This window comes from Xiphophorus maculatus, chromosome 22, assembly GCF_002775205.1.
Source record: "Xiphophorus maculatus strain JP 163 A chromosome 22, X_maculatus-5.0-male, whole genome shotgun sequence".
NCBI classification, from domain to species: Eukaryota; Metazoa; Chordata; class Actinopteri; order Cyprinodontiformes; family Poeciliidae; genus Xiphophorus; species Xiphophorus maculatus.
Window position 1 is genome coordinate 19,039,836 of NC_036464.1, and position 22,308 is coordinate 19,062,143.

The following is a 22,308-nucleotide window of genomic DNA, read 5'->3' on the forward strand; positions in this document are numbered from 1 at the left end:
GCACATTGTTTTCGGGATCAAGGTTGAGCATCAAAACATCAATAGAACTACCGGTACATATAATGCTAGGTCCCAGAGACGACCATGTATTAACAATCCAACAATTACTCTATGATGTTTGGTCCTTGGAAAGGCATAATAAAAAAAATGGCACTGACCTGTAAGCTGTGATCATCAGGCAGAACTGAAGTAAACTGGGGCAGTTTCCAACTCATCCACAGAGATGGGTCTCTGGTCATATTAAAAGCAAAGGGTTTATAACCCTCTTGTTGCCCACACACATTAAAGTACTGCAGAGACTCCACCTGGCGGCCCAGATTCATCCTCCCCACCTGGTTAACCCCAACACTGACCACAGGCAACAGGCCTAAAAGAAGAAGAAAAAAAACAAACAAGAAAGAGAAGACTAAAAAAATACATTCACCAGGTTATTTTAAAACCTATTATTTTAAAAGCAAAAAAAAAAAATTCTGTGAGAGTGTTTACCCTCTTATAGATTTCTTCTATTCTTTGTCACAAGTGAATTCAATTTTCTGAAATCTTCATCTATCCGTGGAAAGGGTTATTCAAAGCAACATATCCCTGTAAAAAAATAACTTCCCCCATGTTAAATCCTGAATTATCTGTGAGAAACAACTTTGAGTTCAGCTTAACTGGCCACACCCAAGTCTGAACACTGCCAGAATTGCAAAATCAAGAACTCACTGGGAGCAAAAACAGCATCCAAAAGAGAAGATGAAAACCACTGCTGACCAAAAAAAGCACAAAGTCCAAGCCTCACATTTGAACAATCTCGACAATCTATGACGATTTTCTGTGGAACAAGAGTTCCTAAGGTCATCGTCTATAGTTCCTACTATGTCTGTGCCCTCAGGCTGCCCACTCTCCAATATATCACCTGGATTCCCATAAATGATGCAAGCCTGACTTCTGCTCTTTACCACAAAAACTTGAAGGAGAATTGCAGCTGGCCTTATGCGGTTATGTAGCTTCAGAATGGTTGAAAACAAACCCACCAACAATTTCACCTCTGAATGACTCCAAAGCCCTCTTTAGCAAGATGTTGGTGTGGTCTACTGATGGTATTGAATTTAAATCTAATCAAGCTACTGTGGCATGACTTAAAAATACTAGTGCTTGAAATCCTTCCACTGTGGATCAAATAAAACATTTCTACAACAGAGTGGACAAAAGTTACCCAACAATGATGTAAATGACTTAATATTAGTTACTATAAACACCTAATCCACCAGTTGTGAAAAATGGGGGCACAACCAATTATTAGGCTAAGGAGACAATAAATTTTTACATGGGTCATACTGATGAAATGAGAGGCTTTTTTTCCCTTAAAAATTCTGAAAGTGCATTTGCACAGGTTATGTTGAAATTCGCTTGATGATGAGGAATACTAAAGGGTATCAAAAAATCAAAAACAGAAGAAATATGTAAAGAGTCAAGTACTTTTAACCAGCAATCTACAGTGGTATGTTTCTTTTTCTCTCAAAGTTTCACGCATAAGATCAGTGTATGTAGACGTCAGTGTAGTTCGGTATGCAAATTTCAGCAAAAGGATTTTTCCACACCATCTCTGATATCCAAATACTTGGCAGCCAGCTCTGATCCTCTGTCATTAAACAGCAGCTCTCCATTGAGCGTGACCATCATGGTGCCTTCGAACACGTCCACCAAGCAACCCACCACATCGCCTCTGAGCCAGCGCCGTCCCAGGGGCTCACCACCCTGATGGCACCACTGAGCCTGAAACCAACAGCATCTTTTTACTTAAGCGGTCATAGACATTCAGAAAAACAACATCAAAGTACCAGAAACGGCTTATGAGAATGTTAATGAAAACCTTAGATGGTATAAACACTTGAAAATCTGTTATTTTGTTCATTTCTAAAATGCTGTCAAAGAAAAAGGGGGTTGTTTTTGACCCATATTCAGGGATAAAGACAGGAGGAGCATGTTAAGTAAAGATATTAATGATGAGGAACAGAGGATTTTAATACATAATAACTGAATCAATTACTATTTATTGATTAATAGTAATTGAATCAGTACATTCAATTACTGTTCAATTACCTGTGTATCAGTTTAGTTACTGATAAAGAGGTACGTAACTGAATAGATACTTGCCACAGAGTGTAAAATGATTAAACAAAGAGTCCAATAATTAATTGAAAACATGTGGATTAAGCACTAGTTTAAAATCACAGCCCTAATGAAGACCAGTAACTGGAAAACCATCAGTTATTATAATTGGTGATGAAAAGGTAACTTAATAGTTTTTGTTTTGAGCTCATTTTGTCTTCACACCAGGCATACATTATCCACTTGTACACACCTAAACCTGATCCGACTTTCACACTTTACATTGGAAACTTTGATTTCCCCTGATTACAATGAATCTATTTATCTTTTTGAAGATTTATGTGTGGCCTCCTTCATAACTTTAACAAAACCCTGTTTATCTATGATTTTTTGTAAGCAGCATATTAATGATGGGCTGTGCATCACTGTTGACAGAAATCAACCCTTAACTAGTAAGAGAATTTAAGCATGGCATCTTGAATGTTAGGTTTGTAAAAAAACAAATGCAGGGAAGGTCACTGACATGCATTTATAACTTAAGAGTTATAAATGTCCATTATCAAACTGAAATCAAAACCCACGTTCATTTTTGCTTTGTGTAGAATAAAGTTTATTTGGTTATGAAAAGTCTGGGTCCAAAATAAATACAGTCCCTTTTTAAAGGAGGCTTAAATGCATTTAGCACAAACAGCCTTGAGTTATAAAAGAAAATTATGTTGTGAAATTGGTTTGTAAGCGATTCAAATTATTGATGTTTGAATAAATCAAACAAAACAAATGTTTAGCAAGGATCAGGCAAACTGCTTGTTGATGTTGTACAAGTAATTTAAAAAATGAGAAAAAAGATAAACCTAGACCATTTGCATGAAATTTATTTTGAATAAAAAAAGACAATGTCTGATGATTTGTTTCATTTTATTTTTCTGAATGGGCTACTTTTCGGCTCGAAATAAAAACTTTCTTACATCACAGTCTAGAGTATGTTGTTTTTTTTTGTTGTTTTTCTTTTTAAGTAGAACTGACTGAGATTTTGGTTTCCACAACAGCGAGAATCTTTGGAAATATCAGAAGTTGTAAAATTGCAATGCCTCACCTCAAACCCATCAAAGACATAAGCCTGGTCATCTGAGCCGAGCTCTTTATCTGGAGTACAGCCCGGTCGGGCCCAGCCCACTCTCATGTTCCCGGCTGTCAGAACTTCAAATTCAAAATACCACTTCCCCATGGTCACCGCGTAGGATTTATCTGGTCTGAACACTCTGCTCTTCTCCACAGAAAAGAGGCATGGCTTTGATAAAGGAGCTGTCAGTCAAAGAAATAGTGCAAATATGGTTATCTCGAAAAATAAAAATTTCCCTTGCACCCAAAACGTGTTAAATAGTTCATCTTTGCAATGCTCACAGATGTCACAGCGATGAACCATAATTTAAAAATGGTAATTTGGGAGTTTTCATTAAGTTTTGTAAGTTAGCCATTCCTTGACATCACCTACAGTGTTTATACATTTAATTTGGGCTTTGGTTCATACTCTGTTCCTGGCTTAGGGACTCCAGGCTGTAGCCAAATGCCAGCAGGAGACAGACGGCCCCTCTCTCCATGCCTGCTTTCCTCATCCTTTCATCAACAAGGCTGTAAGGCACGAGATGAGGACTCCGTTTCCCCTTTACATCCTTAAAAAAAATGTAAAATACAGGATTGGTAAAGAGCAAAACAGGAAACAAATTATGCCTGAAAAACCTTCAACGATGTTAGCCTTGAGAAAACGGATCACTTTCTTTACACAAACTTGGTGGAATTATTTTTAATTGTACCATTCTGAATTTAATTAAAACATGTTAAACTATGAATTGTGCTTGTACTGCTGCAGGACAGTTGGGTGTAAAATTGAAACATCTTTGAAAATACATTTATTTTAGTAATTTAATTCAAAAACTAATATCAACACACAAGATCATGTGTTCCAAGGGTTTGTGTCGATTCATTTCAATGGTTAAAGCTGAAGAAAACCCAGAATTGTCTTAAATTGTATTAAATAAGTAATGCTCCGAGGGAGTTCTGTTCAGTTACATTTATTCTTTGATTGACTTCAGGTTAGCTTAGTTGTTAGGATGTGTATGCCTGTAGATATTTATTGGTACCATTTATTGTTTTGGCATTGTGTTTTTATAAATATTGTTTATTTATTGTTATTTTTTAAATGTTTTTTTATTAACCCTTTTCTTGGTATGTCCGGTGAAACTGCTCAGGGTATAAAAGCCAGCTGCTTTCTGTCACTGTATAATGGTATTTGGCGCAAATCTGCCCGTCAGTTCTTCCATAAATCCACCTCAGCTACAGTTTGTTGTCATGCCTCCTTCTTAATACTAAGCCTCCACCGGTTAAAGTGACAAGATTTCGAGGTGTGGAGGATGACCAGAGCGGCACAGAGTCCAAGTTCAATGACATTTCTACAGGCAGCAAATGATTTGAAACGCCTCATTGTTTACTGATGTTGGTGCTGTAATTTTGGTGACAAAATTTTGTCCAAATTCTTCAGCAGGTCTTGGTACCTGAACAAACTGGGTAAATTATCAATACCTGATTTAATATCAGTGCTTGACCGACAAACAAACTGGCCTGATCTAAACCAATAGAATATCCTATGACAAATGTGACTCCAACTCGTGTGTGGTTTGTAGCATCTGAGTGGTGTCCAAAGTACTCAACTGCTTTGGATGTTATATAAATCATCTAATTAGTTCAAAAGCATTACAAAGTTAGCCAGATGAATCATTTAACATGAATGAATGAGTGTGTCAGAGTAGAAAATCCCTTCCTCTACCCGTGCTTGCAACATTTCTCTGTTAATATCCTTTTCATTGGTGTTATGTAATGTAATTTATTAGGAAAATAAATTCTGGTTTTCATTAGCCGTAAGTGTTAATCATTGAAATTAGCAGAAATAAATGCCCAACGATTTCACTCTATATGTAATGATTACATTTGCTTTGAATTTGACCATTTGAATAGAATTAGTGAAATAAATCAACTTTAATGGCATTCTAAGGTGCTGAGTTGCACCTGTATACAACCACTACAAAAAGATCACAAAAAATAGCACCTGCTCAGGTCCATAGGTCCATCCCTGTTTGATGCGCTCTCTGGCCCAGATATTATGATGGTTCTCTGCCAACAGGGTAACCACATCCTTGTCAGCTGAACTGAGAGTAATTTGTCTTAAATCTATTGGTGCAGGCCTGTAGCCGCACGGCAACTCATACCTGAAACAGATGACAGAGGAAAAATCTAATCTGAACACTTAGCATCAAGCATTTAGCTCTATCAAAAATCTAACTTGACTGTTATGACACCAGGATATTGCATTCTGAATACAAATTAAAATAATTACTTTGTGTGTAGTCGCATGTATTTGATGCGTTCCTCAGCGTGGTCATCTGCCAAACCAATGTGGAAACCAAGGGCAAGCACCGTCCTCCAATGGAAGAAGAGAAGCACTCAGTAACAGAGAAGGCAGTTCTTAAGATTTAAACTGTTTAAAGTACAGCAAGGTTTTGATTTGAATCAGCTTTTCATTTTATGTTTTGAAGTGTTGGAGCTCACTTAAGTATGTCCTCAGCCATTTGAAGGTTCTGGTTTCTCTCCTGCTCTGGAAGCTTGGAGAACTCCATGAGACAAGGGTCATGTCGTTTACCTTCATCTTTCACCTGTTTGACAACAAACGTTTGCTATTTCATGCCAAAAAGCAGAACTGAAGCACAGGAGTTAGTTAAACTTTTTCAAAAAAACAACTTTTCTTACTGGTCCATTTGTCCAGCCGAGGTCAATTCTGTCCTTTACCCAGAGTTCATGAAAATTTTCTGCCATTTTTTCTCGGATGTCTTCAAGTTGTGGAGGTAACACAACCTAAAACAGGCCAACCGCTGTCAATGCACTACTGCAACTTAATTCAGGCTAGAGCTTATCCAGCTAGAAATGCTGGGAGACCGAAGTCATTCCACAGTGAATTGCCAGTTTAACATCAAAACAGATTAAGAGGCACATGCTTCAAAATTCATACATACAAGCTGGACTTGTATGTATACCAGAATTTATGCCATCCTACAGACATAACCCACATGATTTGTGGAGAAGAGTATCTGAGTCAAAGTACAGTGCCCAGTAAACAGCATAGTAACTTCAAATTGGGTGGGAATATTTGTTTAGCATGACATTTTTACTAAATGTGGCTTTCTTTAGATGAAAAATATGCCTGTGTATGTTGGATGTTACCTTGCTGATGTCTACTGGAGTGGGGGTGAAGGTAACTGGAGTGACTGGCACCAAGGGGCCAATGAGCTCTTTTTTTCCCTCTTCACAGTCCGAGATATATTTCTGACATGGCTCTACCCTCAGTTTGACTTTGGGGAGCAAAGCCTCAGAGCATGAAGCATAGCCTGGTGGGGGCAGGAAGCGAAACTCTCCATGTCCCCCGCCAAACAGAAAATGAACCCTGATGTTCAGGAAAAGGACAAAAAAAAGGCAGCAATGGTTTTCGATAAGCAAAAAACAAAGTCTTATTACAGTACATTTACATTTATTTGTCATTAATATACAATAAAAAAAAAAAAACAGAACATTAACTCAAACTGAATGGGAGAGAGAGATCAGTTTAAGGATTTTAACACTGCTGACCTGACTCCAGCTGAGAAGCTGACCACAGGATACAGAAGTCCATTAGCATTGAAGTTCTCCAGCATGCCTTGCACCGGCAGACCGTTGACCCGGAAGGAGATGCATGGAACCGTGAGGTCGAGACAGCAGCTAACCACATCATTATCTTTCAGCAGATGAGAGAAGGGGGAGCTGACTTTACGGCCCACACAACCTGAAATTCAGGTCAGGCAGGATCAGGTCACTGGAAAGTGATTACGGCACGAAAAATTTAATGTGTATTAAGAAGTAGCATTGCTCTCACACTGACTAAATAGGCGATAAAGGTTAATGCAAATATGTATATTAAAAATGTTTTGTCCTTAATCATTTGTCATTTTCTTTCATAGGAATTTGCAATGAATGTGCTCCATAGACTGATGTCATTCCTTAATAATATGTTTGCACTTACACTAAGACTAATAATTTACTCGAAACACTTCGGATTTCTCACAGTGATACATTCACTTTTTTAAATTCATATTATATACATTAAATATGCACAGTGGTGTGTTTCATCTTTTTATTTAGGTGATATTGGCTTCCAACTAAAAAATGTTTTAAAAAATCTGAAAATTTTAACATTGCATAGGATGAATAAAAATGGATTTTTATCAGAGATATTTTATGTCACGAGTCTGTTTTGGGAACAAACAAGAAAATAGCCCTCCCTGTGTAATGAAGCTATACACAGGTTTCACTTTTCAAACTTTATTGCTAATGTAGGAGCCATTTCTCCATTATTCTCAGTTAAAGTTTAGAATGTAGATTATTTAGTTTATTTTTTTGTTTTGTAGTTGATTTATAATTAGAATGTTTATTTTGTTCTAAATAAGTTTTTGGTTAGTAATTCACTTAATTAGTTAATTGATTTCAGTTTGGGAAGTGGGTGTGTTTCACAGTATAAATACGTAGAGTTTAGATGAGTCTAGAGGCATATGGGTGGTCTTATGGTTTTTTACCTGTCTGTCATCAGTCAGTCAGTCAGTTTTATCAGTGAGAACAGGTGCAGGAGTTAGGGTAGGTTTATCCGAAGCCTGTAACTTGTTTTTAGCCAAAAAACTGAATAAAGTAAACAAAGAGCTGCATTTTGACTGTTTGACCTTTTGTTTGGACTGCGTAAACCAGAACCCATGATGCCCAGTATTGACTGTTTGAGTTTATTTCATTTTGATTTGATCACTTTTGAGATTTGAATTTTTTTGATTTTGGAATTAAGTTTTTGGGACAAATAGTCAATACAGCTAATGCAAAGCATCTTTCAAATGATGTACAAATCTACTGTGATGTGAATGTAATACATTGATATGAATATACATTCTGACAGTGATGCTAACAACAATAAACTGGGATTACAAAACCACACCGAAGTTATGCAGTTACCCAAAACGTACATCATAAGGACTTTCTCTCACTCACCTGACCACAGGTGTAGCCCATCAAAGCCAAACGAATAGAGGTCATCTCCAACTCCATTGCCCCCCCAGCCCTCTCCTCCTGTGGGCATGGGCAGGTAGCCTTCGGTGAAGGCCCAGCCAACACGCAGGTGTGTCGGTTCAGCTGTGAGGAACGGGTCAGTGTGATCAACGACCAACTCGTAGTACCACCTCCGATGCTGAGCCGAGGCCTCTCCCATCGCCAGGAAGATGTTTGCTCTCATGCTGCAGTGGGGGTGTTGAAAAAGGAAAGAAAGGGCAAAGAAAACAAAAGATTAGGGAATAGTATAATTTTTAAATTTAGAAGTATAGAGATATTTGTCCAAATGTCACAATAGTCCATAGTTAGACCTTGTTCAGTGAATGCATGTTGAAAGAATAGGGGGAACTAATAGTGACACAGAGCATTTGGGAAACACATTTCTGATCACTGAATCAAACCAAAGTCACGATCAAGGTGGTACTTGCTTTTTAAGAATAAGTCAACTGCATGAAATAAGTAGCACCGTATGAAAAAAATGTTCAGGCTCAAATTTCATCAATAAATGTCTGTTCTTGAATAAAATCAATTGCATCGGTGGAAAAAGTCCCAATGAGTACATGTTCACCAATAGGTTACATCAGTGAGTGATACCAACACATATTTAAATAATTTTTCCAAGAGGTTTTTTAATGTGTCTGTTTCCGAGTGGTAGGTTTCTCACACAAAGTGTGGATATTTTTGCAATCTAAACCAATTCAAGTAAATGTCATTTAGTTAGTATTTTTTTTACTACTAATAAAAAAACACTTATAGTATGTGAAGCTACTGTCTGCAACTATGTAAATACGTTTTCTGTAAATTGCTACACTCTGGTTCCCGTTTGCTCCATTTCTTCCACCTGTCTAGATAAATGTCCTCAAACCACGTTCTAAGAAGTTACTTCCACTCTGCAAACTGGGGGTAAACTAGCACATCCATTTTGTAAAACGGAGCATCTTTTTAATTAAAAAAGTATGAGAATTTAGTAAAAAAAATAAATAAATAAAATGATAACATACACAGATGATTAAGCAGTAAAATTAATTTAACTGAGAGTCCCAGAGAAGACAAAAAGATTTTAGAAAACGTGATTTCATTTTTTACTCTGTTGACGTCTTTAAAACATGATTGGTGAGAAGTCAACAATGTTATCTTTTTCACAGAATTATCAGCTCAAACACAAAGCCATCTTTCATACAAAGTTGATATGTTTTTTCTAGCCACAGAGAGATATCGATGCTCTTCAATACACTCTTAACTTAAAAATAGCAAGTATTGAAAATTCAATTACACTACAAGGAAAAACTTCACTCCTGTAAACTTTATGTGCTCTGTGAGCAAATATGAATTCATTCATAAGCATTTAATGACTGTGTGCCCTCACTTGATTGCTTAAGAAATGTAGACTACTTTAACCAGTTAAAAGGTTTCTCTTTATACTCCATTAATCAAGCAGAATATTAAGTTTGACTTAGAAAAATTGTATAAGATGAGTCAAAACATAAAAAAAAAAAAAAGATATTCTTATACCCGAGTAAAAATGTGGAGGGCAAGGAAGATGGTAAACTACGATAGCTGGAAGAAGAAAGGCAGGGGAATGGACTTCTGCAGTGCATGCATGATTAAACAGAGATAGATGTACACTCGGAGAGAGGAAAAAAAAGAACATAAAAAAGAAGCAATTCTGCTAGTTTTCAAGAAAGTACAGATTGAAAAGCTAAAACATCATAAAACCCCAAAGGAAAACAGGCAAAAAGGAAACTGCCTTTTAAGATCAGATTGGCACAGTGGGGCAAAAATTCAAAGGAAGAAGAAGAAGAACATGAAAGATGATGAACTGATTAAAATGTGTTCACAGATTAACTGAGATGGCTCATATCACCTCAGGCAACAAATATCTACACCAGTGTCCCAGTGGAAAGGTTAGGATTTACACCTGTAACACGAACGATATGGAGCTACTTGATTATAAAGCAAAAATCACCACAGTCACAATTGTTAAATGCAATTATTCAATGAACTTGGATTGATTTATACATCTTATTTATACAATAAGAACAAAATAATAGTATGCTTTCAAAATGGGATGCTTTTGGATCTAGTTTTTGTAATGAGTTGGAACCAAAATTGAAACTAAAGTAATATTTTAATAAGTGCCTGAGTGTGATATGTTCAGAAAAAAGGAGTGGAAAATAAACCCCAAAAAACCAAACAATTAACTGAAATGAAAAGGCATTTTCAGCAAAGGCCAATAGGTACAAAAGATAAGACAATAAATTAACATTTCACAGAGAGAAAAACAAGGAAAGATTGAAGACTACAAAGTATTATTAGGGTGTTTCTTAAACCCTATTTTTATCTGACAAATTACAGCAAACCGCCTTTGTTTTGTGATTTTTATGAGTTGTGAATGACACAAACTGACAAAACTCCAAATACGTCTACATGCAATGAAACTCAGAGTAAATGAAAAAGGACACGTTGACAGAAGGAGGACTCGGAGACAAATAACACTCTTAAATAAATTAATAAATCAAGTCTCATTTGAAGGAAAACCTTATGGAGTACCTGGTGACCTGATTAGTCAGTCGCGTCTGAAGTAGCAAATCTCTGTCTGGCAGCAAGCTGTCACAGATGAGGTTCTGATTGGAGCGCACTGCCACACCATGGCACACACACAGTGAGCACAGAACCTCCAGCACCTGCAACACAACCAGTCAGCACTTGACGCAACAACACCTCAATAAGTTCAAGTGATTCAGGCTAAAGATCACCAATTTTTCTTAAAGATGCTTTCAACTTTCTCTTATGTTATTTGGTAAACTTTTAGAAATACATATAATATGTCTCAAAATAAATAAAAGAAAATAAATATTTTAGGCTAGCAGTACTATATCATAGAAACATTTTAGAAAGCTTTAATTTCAGAAAATTTACTTAAGGCAGAACAAAATAAATTTTACATTAATAGATAATTGTTTTACTAATATCAAAAGGTTTGTTGGCCATGCTTTTGTAAATCTTTTTCCCCCCTAAAAGAATAGCTTTCCAATAGCAATTTACAGAGTTGACCTAACAGAGAGAAGGATCTCTACTTTTTCCTCTGTACACGTTCTCTGTAGATCATCCAGAGTCCTCTCTTACATCACAGCTTCTCTTTGGGATTTAGGTTTGAGAACTGAGATTGCTTTGGAAGAGGTTTGATTTAGTTCCTTATTAACAATTACTGGGTAGATTTGTTTTTGATTGCCATCCTGCTAAAAGATCCAATGATTATCTATTTACAGTTTTTACGTAGAATGGTATGCCACATTTCAAGAAACAGAAAAGTATGGAAATCCCATTTCTTTAAGTCTGACTGACTTAAGAAAAGAGTCATTTTTAAAAATGTCTCGAACTAGTTCTGTGTCAGCACTTTACTTTTCAAAGACTATTAGAAAACATTCATGGTTGCTCAAGATTTAAATCCAAAGCAATTGAAAAAGGTTTTCTACCTTGTTGTTGTGTCCATGCTTTTCCAGAAACGAGATAATAGATTGAATGTGTCCATCTTTTATGACATTAATTGCCTCAGGACTCTCTACAAGAACACAGTGCAGAACTTCCAAGACTCCTAGGAATGGTAAGAAACATTACAATATAACAGAAATGCTGTTTTAACGTCTATATTTTTAAGAAAAAAATTGCATAGAATACAAGTGTAGCAACTGGGTAGAAAAAAAAAGAAGTCCAAATCAAGCCGACCAGAAGATGCTTCTAGATGGTCCAGTCTGCCTATGAGCCAGTCCACAGAGCTTGAGAAATGAGCACAGTTTACACGGTTCCCACGGATCAAAGCAGCTAAAAAAGAAAAAGACAGTCAGGCAACCTGAATGAATTATTCACAGATAAGTACACAGAAAACGAAAAAAACGAGAGCCAGGTGGTTGACTTTAAAAAGTTAACATTGGACCAGAATGAGTATTATTATTTTTAAAATTCTTACCAAGTAACTCGTAGAACAAGTAGACGATGGCCTCCCACTGAGTAGCATCGGTTATATAAGAATCACTACTGTAGTGGTGCAGATGATCAATGCAATCTAAGACCAGATCTATTACACCCTAAGAAGAACAAAGACGGTGTGTTTAGTTACTCAGAGAAAAAAATAAAACAGAAAAAACTATAGCTATATTGTATTTCTACCTCTTCTTTAAACATATTCTGGCGCTTCCTAAGAGCAGCCATCTTTTTCTGTTTATCTTCATGGCTTTGCTCATCAAGTGGAGACTGGAAGTACTTGATGAGATCCTGGAGGCTGCAGGTTACTGTCTCCATTGGCAGACAGAATGAGGAGAGGCTTCCTTCATGACTAAAACCGTCAAGTTTCCTAAAGGAGAGGCAGATTGTCTTACATCATTCCACATGATGGCAAAAAAAGTTTGAAAATATTTAACAGAAATGAGAAAGGACAATACAGTTTGGACCATGAGTGTTTTGCTGTACTAAAAACTTAGTTTTGAGGACATTAAATTTTTTGCTTTGTTGTCACACATTTAAATGTTTCAGATCATCAAACAAACAAATCTGAGGCCTATATGAAAAACTAATCTGCCGATTTTCTCAGCGTGTGTTCAAACAAACACTTTCAGAACTGAAACTGTAAACCACAACGTAAACTCTGACTCTTTAAGCACAGGTCTGTCTTTCCTCTGTTCTCAAACTACAGAATGGCCGTGAATCAAGAACCTTATAAAGTGAGTAAACAAAGAGACAGTGTTCCGGATGAGTCCGGCAGTGTGAGATTCTTCTCTCTGAGAGCGAGATAACGTCAGTCCATCATCCATGTGACCCTCGCTGTGCAAAATGGCCTGAAAAAAAATAAATAATTCAGATCCATTCAAATCCTGCTGTGGTCAAAAAGCAGACTTATGTTTTGGGTTCATGAAGAGCCACCGTCTTCACCAAAAGTAAAAGAAAAGGAAATTAAGAAACATAAAGTTGTACCTTGCGCAGATTTCCACCCAGGCGGCATTTGACATCTGTAGCTTGATAGGTTAGCCACAGTCCTGAGTACAGATGCTGAAGGTAACACATCGAGTCTCCATATTTGATTTCTGGGATTCCCATGCAATCAGTATTTGTGTTTTTGCCAGCATCGAGTTTGTCCTGCCAGAAAATATTTTAATGAGAAAAAAAAAAAGTTTATAACATGTAAATTCTTCTTCCTCAATATAATTTTTATACACTGCATTGCACCATTTTGTAAGGCACTTTACATGTAATTAAAAATTCTTAAAAACATCCAATTCGTTTCTAATTATTTAATTGACCTTTGATGATCGGAAGCAGAAGGAGGTTGTCTTGATGTCGGCCTTGTCCCGATCTACTAGGTGCAATCCTTTTTCCTCCATCAGACCCAGGTACTTCCCCGTTGTTACGTGGCACAGGCGAAAAGGCTCGCCCCAACATGTGTGCCTCCCACTCCACCTAGGAAATATTAATACAGAAATATAACAATTTCCTCATGGCATATCCAAAAAAGCAAAATGTATGTTTCAAGAGTGACAGAATTATTCTAAAATCTTCAATTTACTTACGCAACACGCAGAATTTCCAGCCTCCAGAGGGACCGTCCATGACCAGACACTGATCCAATCTCATAATGCATCACTCTAGATTAGGAAAGCAGCTGCAGTTAGAGAGGCGAGCAATGTTTTTCTTATTTATTTATTCTCAAACTAATATGAAAAGAAGTGTGTTTTAAAGGACCTTTGAAGCTCCTCTCCCTGCTTTGAACAAGGAATAGTCAGACAAGCATCACTATGGCTGTGGAGCAGACGCAATGTTTCTCCCCCCTTTAGATAGCCTGGAAAAAGAAAAACAATATTTTACATCATCAGGTTATTTGGAATCGCTGTCTATACCAAAAGAAATTGTAAATACAGTTCTGACTGAACACAAGTCATTTTTTCATCAGTTTAGACTTTGAGTTCATAAGAACATCCGTGGTAGAAATAAAGCAGATAACATACATCTGGAAAGTTGTTTTTGTGCTTTACAAGTTTGAGAAAGTCATCATATTTTTATTTTATTTTATTGAGAAAAATGGGATGCTAATTCTTGCGCAAGTGAGATTAAAAAAAAGTTCAAATTGAAGGATTTTTCAGGGGGGTTCTGTTTCTTTTTTAAATTGAACTTTCAGGAAAAAAATATGTATTTGCATATTTATTAAAGCTGACATGTCCTAAAACTATAACATGAGTAGTCTGCTTTAATAAAAAAAATTTAAAAAGTCTAACTCCTCTACCTCTTCCTAAACAATTACATTGCTTTTAGTAATAAAAAATATACAATCACATAATGCTGCTCCTGGAAACTTCAACAGAGGGATTTATCCAATTTAATATTCTTAATTTAGTCCTTTTGTAGCGTATCTAAAGAGTCCACATGAGAATCATATTTACTTCTCTCTTGATTTTCAAAGTGGAGTTATACATTTATAGAAGAAAATCTCTAAAGGCAAATTTAGCAGTCACACTATTTGTACACAATGGTTATGATCATATGAGAGATTTTAGATTAACAATGTGTAATGAAGAAATCTTCATTACTGGGACTATTTTACTGAAATCACTGTGTTTTAATTGTATTTATTGAGTATTTTTAGAGATTAGCATGTAGCCTTTTGTTCTGGGCTCTGCACAGCTGCTCCTCATTGACGAGTGAGGTGGTTGCCTGTGGAGGGAGGATAATTGTTACTCAGAGCAATGAGCTACTAGTGGGTAAAACCGAGCAAATGTGTTGTGCATAATCTGTTGGGTGTGGAGTGCTAATGTAGAGTGACTCACCTGTCTTTTCTGTGTCCTCTCCAGGGTGTTTGGACAAATACTGCCCCGGGGGTCCAGACACCATATATAGTCTCCGGGAGAGGCCATTGAAAAGTGTGTGGGGGGGAATTGTTTATGGGTTTTGTGGTGTTTCATATGGTGTAATGATAAAACATAAAATATTTAGAAAAAGTAAATGGAAATGTTTGTATTTAGTAAAAGGTATTTTAATTAAATAAGTGGATATTGATGAATTGAGATTCCCCTGTGAATTAAAGGCGGTTTGGTCTGTCACAGCTGGGACTATTTAAGACCGCAGTTTCACCTGTGAAGTGTTCTTGATTTTGTGTGAAGAATAAACCACTGCTGTTTTCCACCTGACTGCCTCAAAGCTTCATCCTCACTGTAAAATCCAACTGCGAAAGGCTACCTTGTCACACAATGCAAAAAACTGGCTTAATCACAACAGCCACATTTTTGTTAGAAATCCTTCTATATTTGTAACATTTTTGTTACATATTAAATTTAGGATTTGCATGCTCAGAGATCAGCATGCAAGAAAACTGTGGACAGTTATGGACTCAAAGTAGAGCTGGCAAAAATATCAAACCACAATTCTCATCTCAATGTCAATGTATGCAACACTGTAATCAAAAAGGACACAGTAGATGCAATATTTGCTAGGTTATTATTTCAAATGATTATGCATTAACAATTTGCATATAAATTGTTAATGCTTAGCACCACAATACATTAAAGATCTGCTGTTGTTGTATCAACCTTCCAGACCTCTCAGGTCTTCCGGTTCTGCTCTGCATCCCCAGAACCAGAACCAAATGAGGAGAAGCAGCTTTCAGCATCTATGCACCACAAATTTGGAACAAACTTCCAGAAAACTGTAAAACAGCTGAAACACTGACTTCCTTTAAATCTCAACTGAAAACCCACCTGTTTAGAATTGTATTTGAAATGTAATCAATTACAAATTTATTGATGTAACTTGACTTAATGATTGATTCTATGTTGCGTTGTGATTCTGTGTTTGTAATGATGTAAAGCACTTTGAAATGTCTTGCTGCTGAAATGTGCTATACAAATAAAATTTGATTGATTGATTGATATAAATTGTTTATTTGACCAGTGAGACTCACTCAAGCAAACACAAAACAGGAAAATGTGTTAGCTGAAAATTCTGTTATCACAATGTTGAACAAGATTATACCATTAACAGATTTTCCTAATATGGTGCAGCCCCAACTAAGATTTAATAAACACTGGATTCCTAAATTAGCCAACTCCTAAGTTAAAAAGATTGACAGAATAAATAATTTCAGGTCACATAACATTGACACGTGGTTTTTATTTAAAATAGATCACATTAATGTAATGTCTTTATTGTTGGGGTAAAAAAATCAATCAGACAGGTGCAACTCATTTAAAATCTGGATGCCAGATGTCTGACCAATACCCAGGAAATGAATCATGTTACACCAGTCATTAAATTACTTCAATGGCTTCCCTGTGAGTATCGGGAGAGATTTAAAAATCCTGTTAACGGTCTGTAAAACACTAAATTATCTTCGGCCTGAACACAATTGCAGCATCTATACCAGGGGTCTCAAACTCCAGTCCTCGAGGGCCGCAGTCCTGCAGTTTTTAGATGTGCCACAGGTACAAAACACTGGAATGAAATGGCTTAATTACCTCCTCCTTGTGTAGATCAGTTCTCCCAGCCTTGCTAATGACCTAATTATTCTTTTCAGGTGTGGTGCAGCAGAGGCACATCTAAAAGTTGCAGGACAGCGGCCCTCGAGGACTGGAGTTTGAGACCCCTGATTACCATTAGGTCATAAGAGAAGCATTCCCTCAGTGTTTACAGAATCTGGTATAAATAAGGGGAAACATTTAGTCTCTCTTTTCCTCAGCTCTGGAGCAAATGCTCTAAAAACTTAGGGTATTCTGGGTATGTTGGCTGGTTTAAATGCAGTGAAGAAAATACTGTTTTCCAGTAGAAGAAAAATGAAAAAAAATGGTCTATTTTCATTTTGTCCTAACTATTTTGCAGTTTTTACTGAGCATAATAATGTGTATTTTATGTAGAGATTACAAGTTAACTCAATTTTTATAATTATTTCTTCCATTACTATTGTAGTTCTTTTATTTTCTATGCGTATGAATGCTGTACAGAGACTCGCCTTGCAAAAAGGCAAAGCACTTGAGCTCGTTCAGAAAAACAACTGCATTCCTTAAACACAACACACTCAGCTAAATTTTTTTCACATATAGAAAAAGAATAAATGTTTTGTTTATCAACATGCTTAGAGAGCAAAAAGAAAAGAAACTTGCCTTGAGCAATGGCACCTCCAGAGCAGATGGGAGCAACACTCCAAAGAGTCTGCTGGAAGGAGGCACTGACAATCAGACTGTCGCTCAGGCTTTTGTTGTCAGATACAGTGCCAAAGGACAGATGCTGGGGAAAAAAAGAAAATATGAGAAATGGGCTCATCAGAAATAAACACAACTTCTGATTTTTTTTTTCTGCCACAATAACTGTTATCATAAGCAATTATGCAAAACACCTCATCAGCAAAACAGTGAGGCATCATCTTCTGATTGAAATCAATGGAAATTTTGTAGATTATAGCTTCTGATAGTGAAAGACTATAAGTGAGAAATAAAAAATCTAGAAATAAAAGCATAAGGAAAAAAAGACAAAACACTAAATTTTTAATTGTATTATTTTCTTAACTCTTCTACACTTCTATAACCAATATTATTTTTTCCATTTCCATCAGTGTGACTTTGGTCTACTTTAAGAAAGATAAAAAGCAGTTTTTCTTCCTTTACTCACCAGATATCTCTCAGAGGAGACACTGACCAGTATGAGGTCATCTCCGACACGCACCTTCTCACCCTCTGACCTCTGCCTGGAAGCCGGATGGACAGTCCACCAACATGCCTCTCCTGAGCCAGGGGCAGAATTTAGATGAGAGGAAGCTTGCAGGCTAAAACTCAAAGCGAAGAGCCGCAAAAAGGACTATGATACATTAAATGAAAACATTATGAGGACAGGTACAATTTAAATTATACCTGCTTTATCCTCTTGCAGACCCACGTCAAACGCCAACTTGTCAGGTGAAGTCTGAGACGAAGACAAGCAACTAAGATACTTGAAGGGAAATGGAAATAAATAAATCAGTATTTTTGAAAAGAGAAAAAACTTGGCAATCCTTACCGACATAAAGTAAGAATATTTCAACCTAGAGTCAGATTGTATATTAATGGTGGGGTCTCTTTCTACAGTATGTAAGTATCTGAATTCTGACAGAATAATCTTAAACTCACCATGCCACTGAAGGAGTGTGTGAACATCACTGCCTGGCCATACAGCAGAGTGCGATGGGCAACTCCAGCTTTTGCCTGTAAATCACCATCAGTCGGTTTAAAATCATTAAAAAATATATATTTGTTTAATTTAAAAAAAACTGAGAAGTAGAGAAAATATAAAATTTAAAAAAATTAAAAATCAGCCCACAAAGTCTTTCAAAACACATCTTGTGCTTTTTATTTTAACATTACTCCCCTAAAAATAAAACCATGTACAGTGTCACTATAAAATCAGCCTTCGTCTACAATTTTGAAGCCTTGGATCTTTTGGTTTTCTATATTTTCTCTATTGGGAACTGAAGCTGCCGTTTCTTAGAAAGAATGAGAAGTTTGAGACACTTTTGCAAGAAATCTAGACATCTGGATGTGTAAAAAGGCCTAATGGAGGGATCTGAACTTATGGCTTATACTGCAAGAACATAAGCCAGCAAATTCGTTCATTAAGGTTCACTGAGAGCGAAAGGAAGGGAACAGATTCTCACCTCTGCTGCCAGTTGTTCGCTGTGGGCCAGCGTCTCCTGCAGGGCTCGAACAGAGAGACACTGAGCCAGGATGAAGCCACACACAGACAAGTCTGGAGGAACATTCTGGCAGGAAATAAAAGAACACAAAAACTTGCTAAACTACTTTCATGTGAGCCTGTTTCCTTTCCTATGATATAATAGGTAACAACAAATCAAATACAAATTGACATATACAAACCAAAAGATTGATCAATCTATAATTTAAAGTGTGCATATGCTTGATTTAGCTGCAAATGTTCACATAGAAAAACCTTTCCACATCTTGCCATGTTAAGCCCACACGTTTTGAAAGCATTTTCATTTGATTTTATGCAATTGAACAGCACAAAATATTCTAAATATATGGATTCTAAATTGGATTAATTTTGGCCATTTTAGCAAATGAAAATGTTTTAATCAAAATTATTGTATACTGTACATTTTTGTTGTCATTTTTTAAAAGATACTACACCTAATTAATTAGCAAAAATGAAAGTATAAGATACAATCAGTTGTAAAACAAAATGTTTCAAAATGATAAAAGACAAATAATTTTATATTATTTCGTAGACAGCTCAAAAAAAAGACACTATTTAAGTCATCGCTGCCACTAGTGTCAGAAAGGAGGACAAAGAGCAGCGCCTCGGAAGTGAGAAGGAACAGTGAAATCACCAAGGTGGAGCTTTGTACCTTGCAGTTTGAAGTGGGCTCAAGCCTGCAAAGCCTGCTGCCAAATCCTTCAGCAGCAAGACAGAGCTTCAAATGTTCGTTATGGGAGGTAAAGGTGCTCTGCAAAACCACCTCATCTCCCTAAGGAAGGGAAAGAAAGACCACAAACACATGCACACACACAGAGAGAGAAAGAGAGATGACAACAAGACATTGTGTGCAAAACAGATTTACATTCTGAAAGAAAATATTTCAGAAAAAAGCACTGATATGGGTGATGCATTTTATTTCTATTGAAACTGTATGTACAGTAGATCTGGACCACATGCCTTCTATCTTATCTCCATTCAAAAGCCACATGCACCACGTCAACCCAATTAGACATCTCTATCTATTTAAAGAAGTGCAGGAAAAGGATCGCAGATGACCAGGAATGCCAACACCTCTCTGTGCTCACGGTCCACACTGCCATATCTGGAAGGTACTGCTCTGTCCGACCCCCCGATTCGACCGTCTTTCCACTCCTCATATCAGCAGGAGCACGCAATCAGTCGAACACACTGCCCAGAGCTGAGGTTGCGAGGGGCATTCTGATGGGCTTGAGGACTTAGCTCAGCTGTACATCCAGCATGACAAAATTCACCATGGAGCAATGGAATAGGGAACGGAAAACGTTTTTGAAAGTGGACATTTTTTTCTCAAATTTTGGCACAGGAAAGAAATTAAAACGTAGCTGGAGATGGGCACCAGCAACCCTCCCGACCCCATTAGGGACAAAGGGTGAACAGAAAATGGATGGATGGATGGATGGATGGAAAGAAATTACATAGTTCGGTTTACATATCTTGGAAAAGGTTATTATACAGGCACCTTGTATTTAAAGCAATTTCTGATTTCTCATTCTGATAAAAAAAAAAGACATGAGGCAGAAAAAAAAACAATATATTTCTTATGTACAGCAAAATACCTGTTTCACAAATGTAACTTGATCAAGCAATGTATTTCATAAATTGTAGTGTTACCACAGATTTCTGTTGCCATCTACCAACTAAACACGAGATTTGTCAAGAATAAAAGACACCATTTATGGCAGCAAAAGTATGGATCAATTAAACACAATTACTTCAAGTTATCTGCATGTGATTTTGTCTTACCTCCATGGGACATGCTACTATCAGAAGGTAAAGATTACAAAGTCTGAGAGGACAACCAAAAAGAATAACATCTTGTAGTGAGAATGGTAAAAAAAAAAAAAAAAACAGCTTGTATTTTATTTATTTTTTACTCACAATAACTACAAAAAGCAAAGATTAGAGAACCAGTAGGAGTTGTAAGGCAACAGTTATTTAAATGAATTTGGGACTTTTTTTCTTTTTTTTTTTTTACATTTGATGTAAAAAAAACAAAAACATTGCTAATTTAATACAAAACGAAAATGAAGATTTTCAACTGATATCCTTAGAAATAAATTAAAACACTATATCTTGACCTTAAATAAATTGTATGTGTTACCTGGAGGTTAATATATCAAAAAACATAAATACTATCTTTTCCTATTAGAAGGTCTTTTGGAAATAATTTGACTTCTACCAAGTTTGACATAGTTTGTGACTCACCGTTCGTAAAAACTGCCCCTCATCTTCACCCTCTCTTGTGGCGGTCATTTTTTAAACTAAAATAGGTCTCATCTGAGGAGACTCGATGCAAGCATCTACACTGAGGAGACCCCAGGAGGCTCAGGACGTTTGGAGCAGACAGGAAAAAAAGAAAACAGGGAGCAGGGCCTTCAGCTTGTGGGCGGTGTCACTGTTAACGACCAATTACCTCACGACGCCATTTTTGCCAGCTGCTGCTTCCGGGGGAAAGCTAAGATACAATCAACTTGGTCTCTGGTGAGCTATTGTGATAAATGTGTGCCAAGTTATGATGACTTATGGCAGTAAATATCTCATTATCTCCATGGCTATGTTGCTTCTTTGAAAGGAAGGCATGGCCACAGTCCAGTAGAGAGTAGTACTGACGTTAAAAGTTGTAACTTTCTGGAAAGAATGTTTTTTTTTACACATTTGTAAAACTATCACCATGTCTGCACAACATATTATGAGACAGATAATCTGTGAAATGATCCATTTCCTCCACCTCCTTAATGATATCATTGCCATCTGAAGAAATGCAAAGCTCTAATCAGAGCCAGGAGGAAGTTTTTAATGTTTTTACCAATTTACCATTACAGAAAAACCATTTTATCCGTATTCATCGGTAGTTATCTTCTTCTTCTTCTGTTGCGTTTTATGGCAGTTTACAGACTTTGTGCATTACCGCCATCAACTGGACGGTACGGAAGAGGATTAGGGCCACCGGAAAAAAAAAAAAAAAAAAAAAGAATTCTGACTTTAATCTCAGAATTCTGACTTTAATCTCAGAATTCTGAAAGTCAGAATGATTTTTTTTATTTTTTCGGTGGCCCTAATCCTCTTCCGTAGTACGGCGATGTAATTTAAGAAATTAATTTTTTACTATACATCTTCAAATAAAAAAAAAAATCATCGGTGGTTATGCTAACTAACAAACCCAATATCCTCTTCCTAGGGGAGGTTTTAAGGAGAGGAGGAGAATGAACGAGAGATTATGATTGACAGCTCTAAGACCCGCCTCCTGGCTCTGATTGGATGTTTTCTAGTTAACACTGGGAGAAGGAA

General features: G+C 36.7%; 1 protein-coding gene across 4 annotated transcripts in view; it reads right to left on the reverse strand.

Annotated features, from left to right (window-relative positions):
• LOC102238415 (ryanodine receptor 2-like) overlaps positions 1–21,273 on the reverse strand; it is a 75,739-nt gene extending 54,466 nt beyond the window's left edge. For 3 of the 4 annotated variants that reach the window (XM_023327238.1, XM_023327239.1, XM_023327240.1), the window contains exons 1-21: positions 13,993–14,034; positions 13,821–13,895; positions 13,554–13,710; positions 13,228–13,389; positions 12,970–13,091; positions 12,427–12,610; positions 12,227–12,344; positions 11,986–12,081; positions 11,736–11,854; positions 10,810–10,943; positions 8,203–8,444; positions 6,766–6,958; positions 6,364–6,583; positions 5,893–5,997; positions 5,695–5,798; positions 5,483–5,566; positions 5,195–5,354; positions 3,623–3,764; positions 3,188–3,396; positions 1,584–1,758; positions 159–367 (exon numbers count right to left, since the gene is read on the reverse strand). In XM_023327238.1, coding sequence (XP_023183006.1) covers positions 159–367; positions 1,584–1,758; positions 3,188–3,396; positions 3,623–3,764; positions 5,195–5,354; positions 5,483–5,566; positions 5,695–5,798; positions 5,893–5,997; positions 6,364–6,583; positions 6,766–6,958; positions 8,203–8,444; positions 10,810–10,943; positions 11,736–11,854; positions 11,986–12,081; positions 12,227–12,344; positions 12,427–12,610; positions 12,970–13,091; positions 13,228–13,389; positions 13,554–13,710; positions 13,821–13,891 — 3,006 coding nt within the window. In that variant the 5' untranslated portion in view covers positions 13,892–13,895; positions 13,993–14,034. Of the gene's footprint in view, positions 1–158; positions 368–1,583; positions 1,759–3,187; positions 3,397–3,622; positions 3,765–5,194; positions 5,355–5,482; positions 5,567–5,694; positions 5,799–5,892; positions 5,998–6,363; positions 6,584–6,765; positions 6,959–8,202; positions 8,445–10,809; positions 10,944–11,735; positions 11,855–11,985; positions 12,082–12,226; positions 12,345–12,426; positions 12,611–12,969; positions 13,092–13,227; positions 13,390–13,553; positions 13,711–13,820; positions 13,896–13,992; positions 14,090–17,396; positions 17,521–17,901; positions 18,015–18,140; positions 18,220–18,395; positions 18,471–18,919; positions 19,025–19,630; positions 19,751–21,225 lie in introns of those variants that run through there. The other variant, XM_023327241.1, reaches the window with a different exon arrangement.
• Between the last annotated feature and the right edge of the window lie 1,035 nt (positions 21,274–22,308).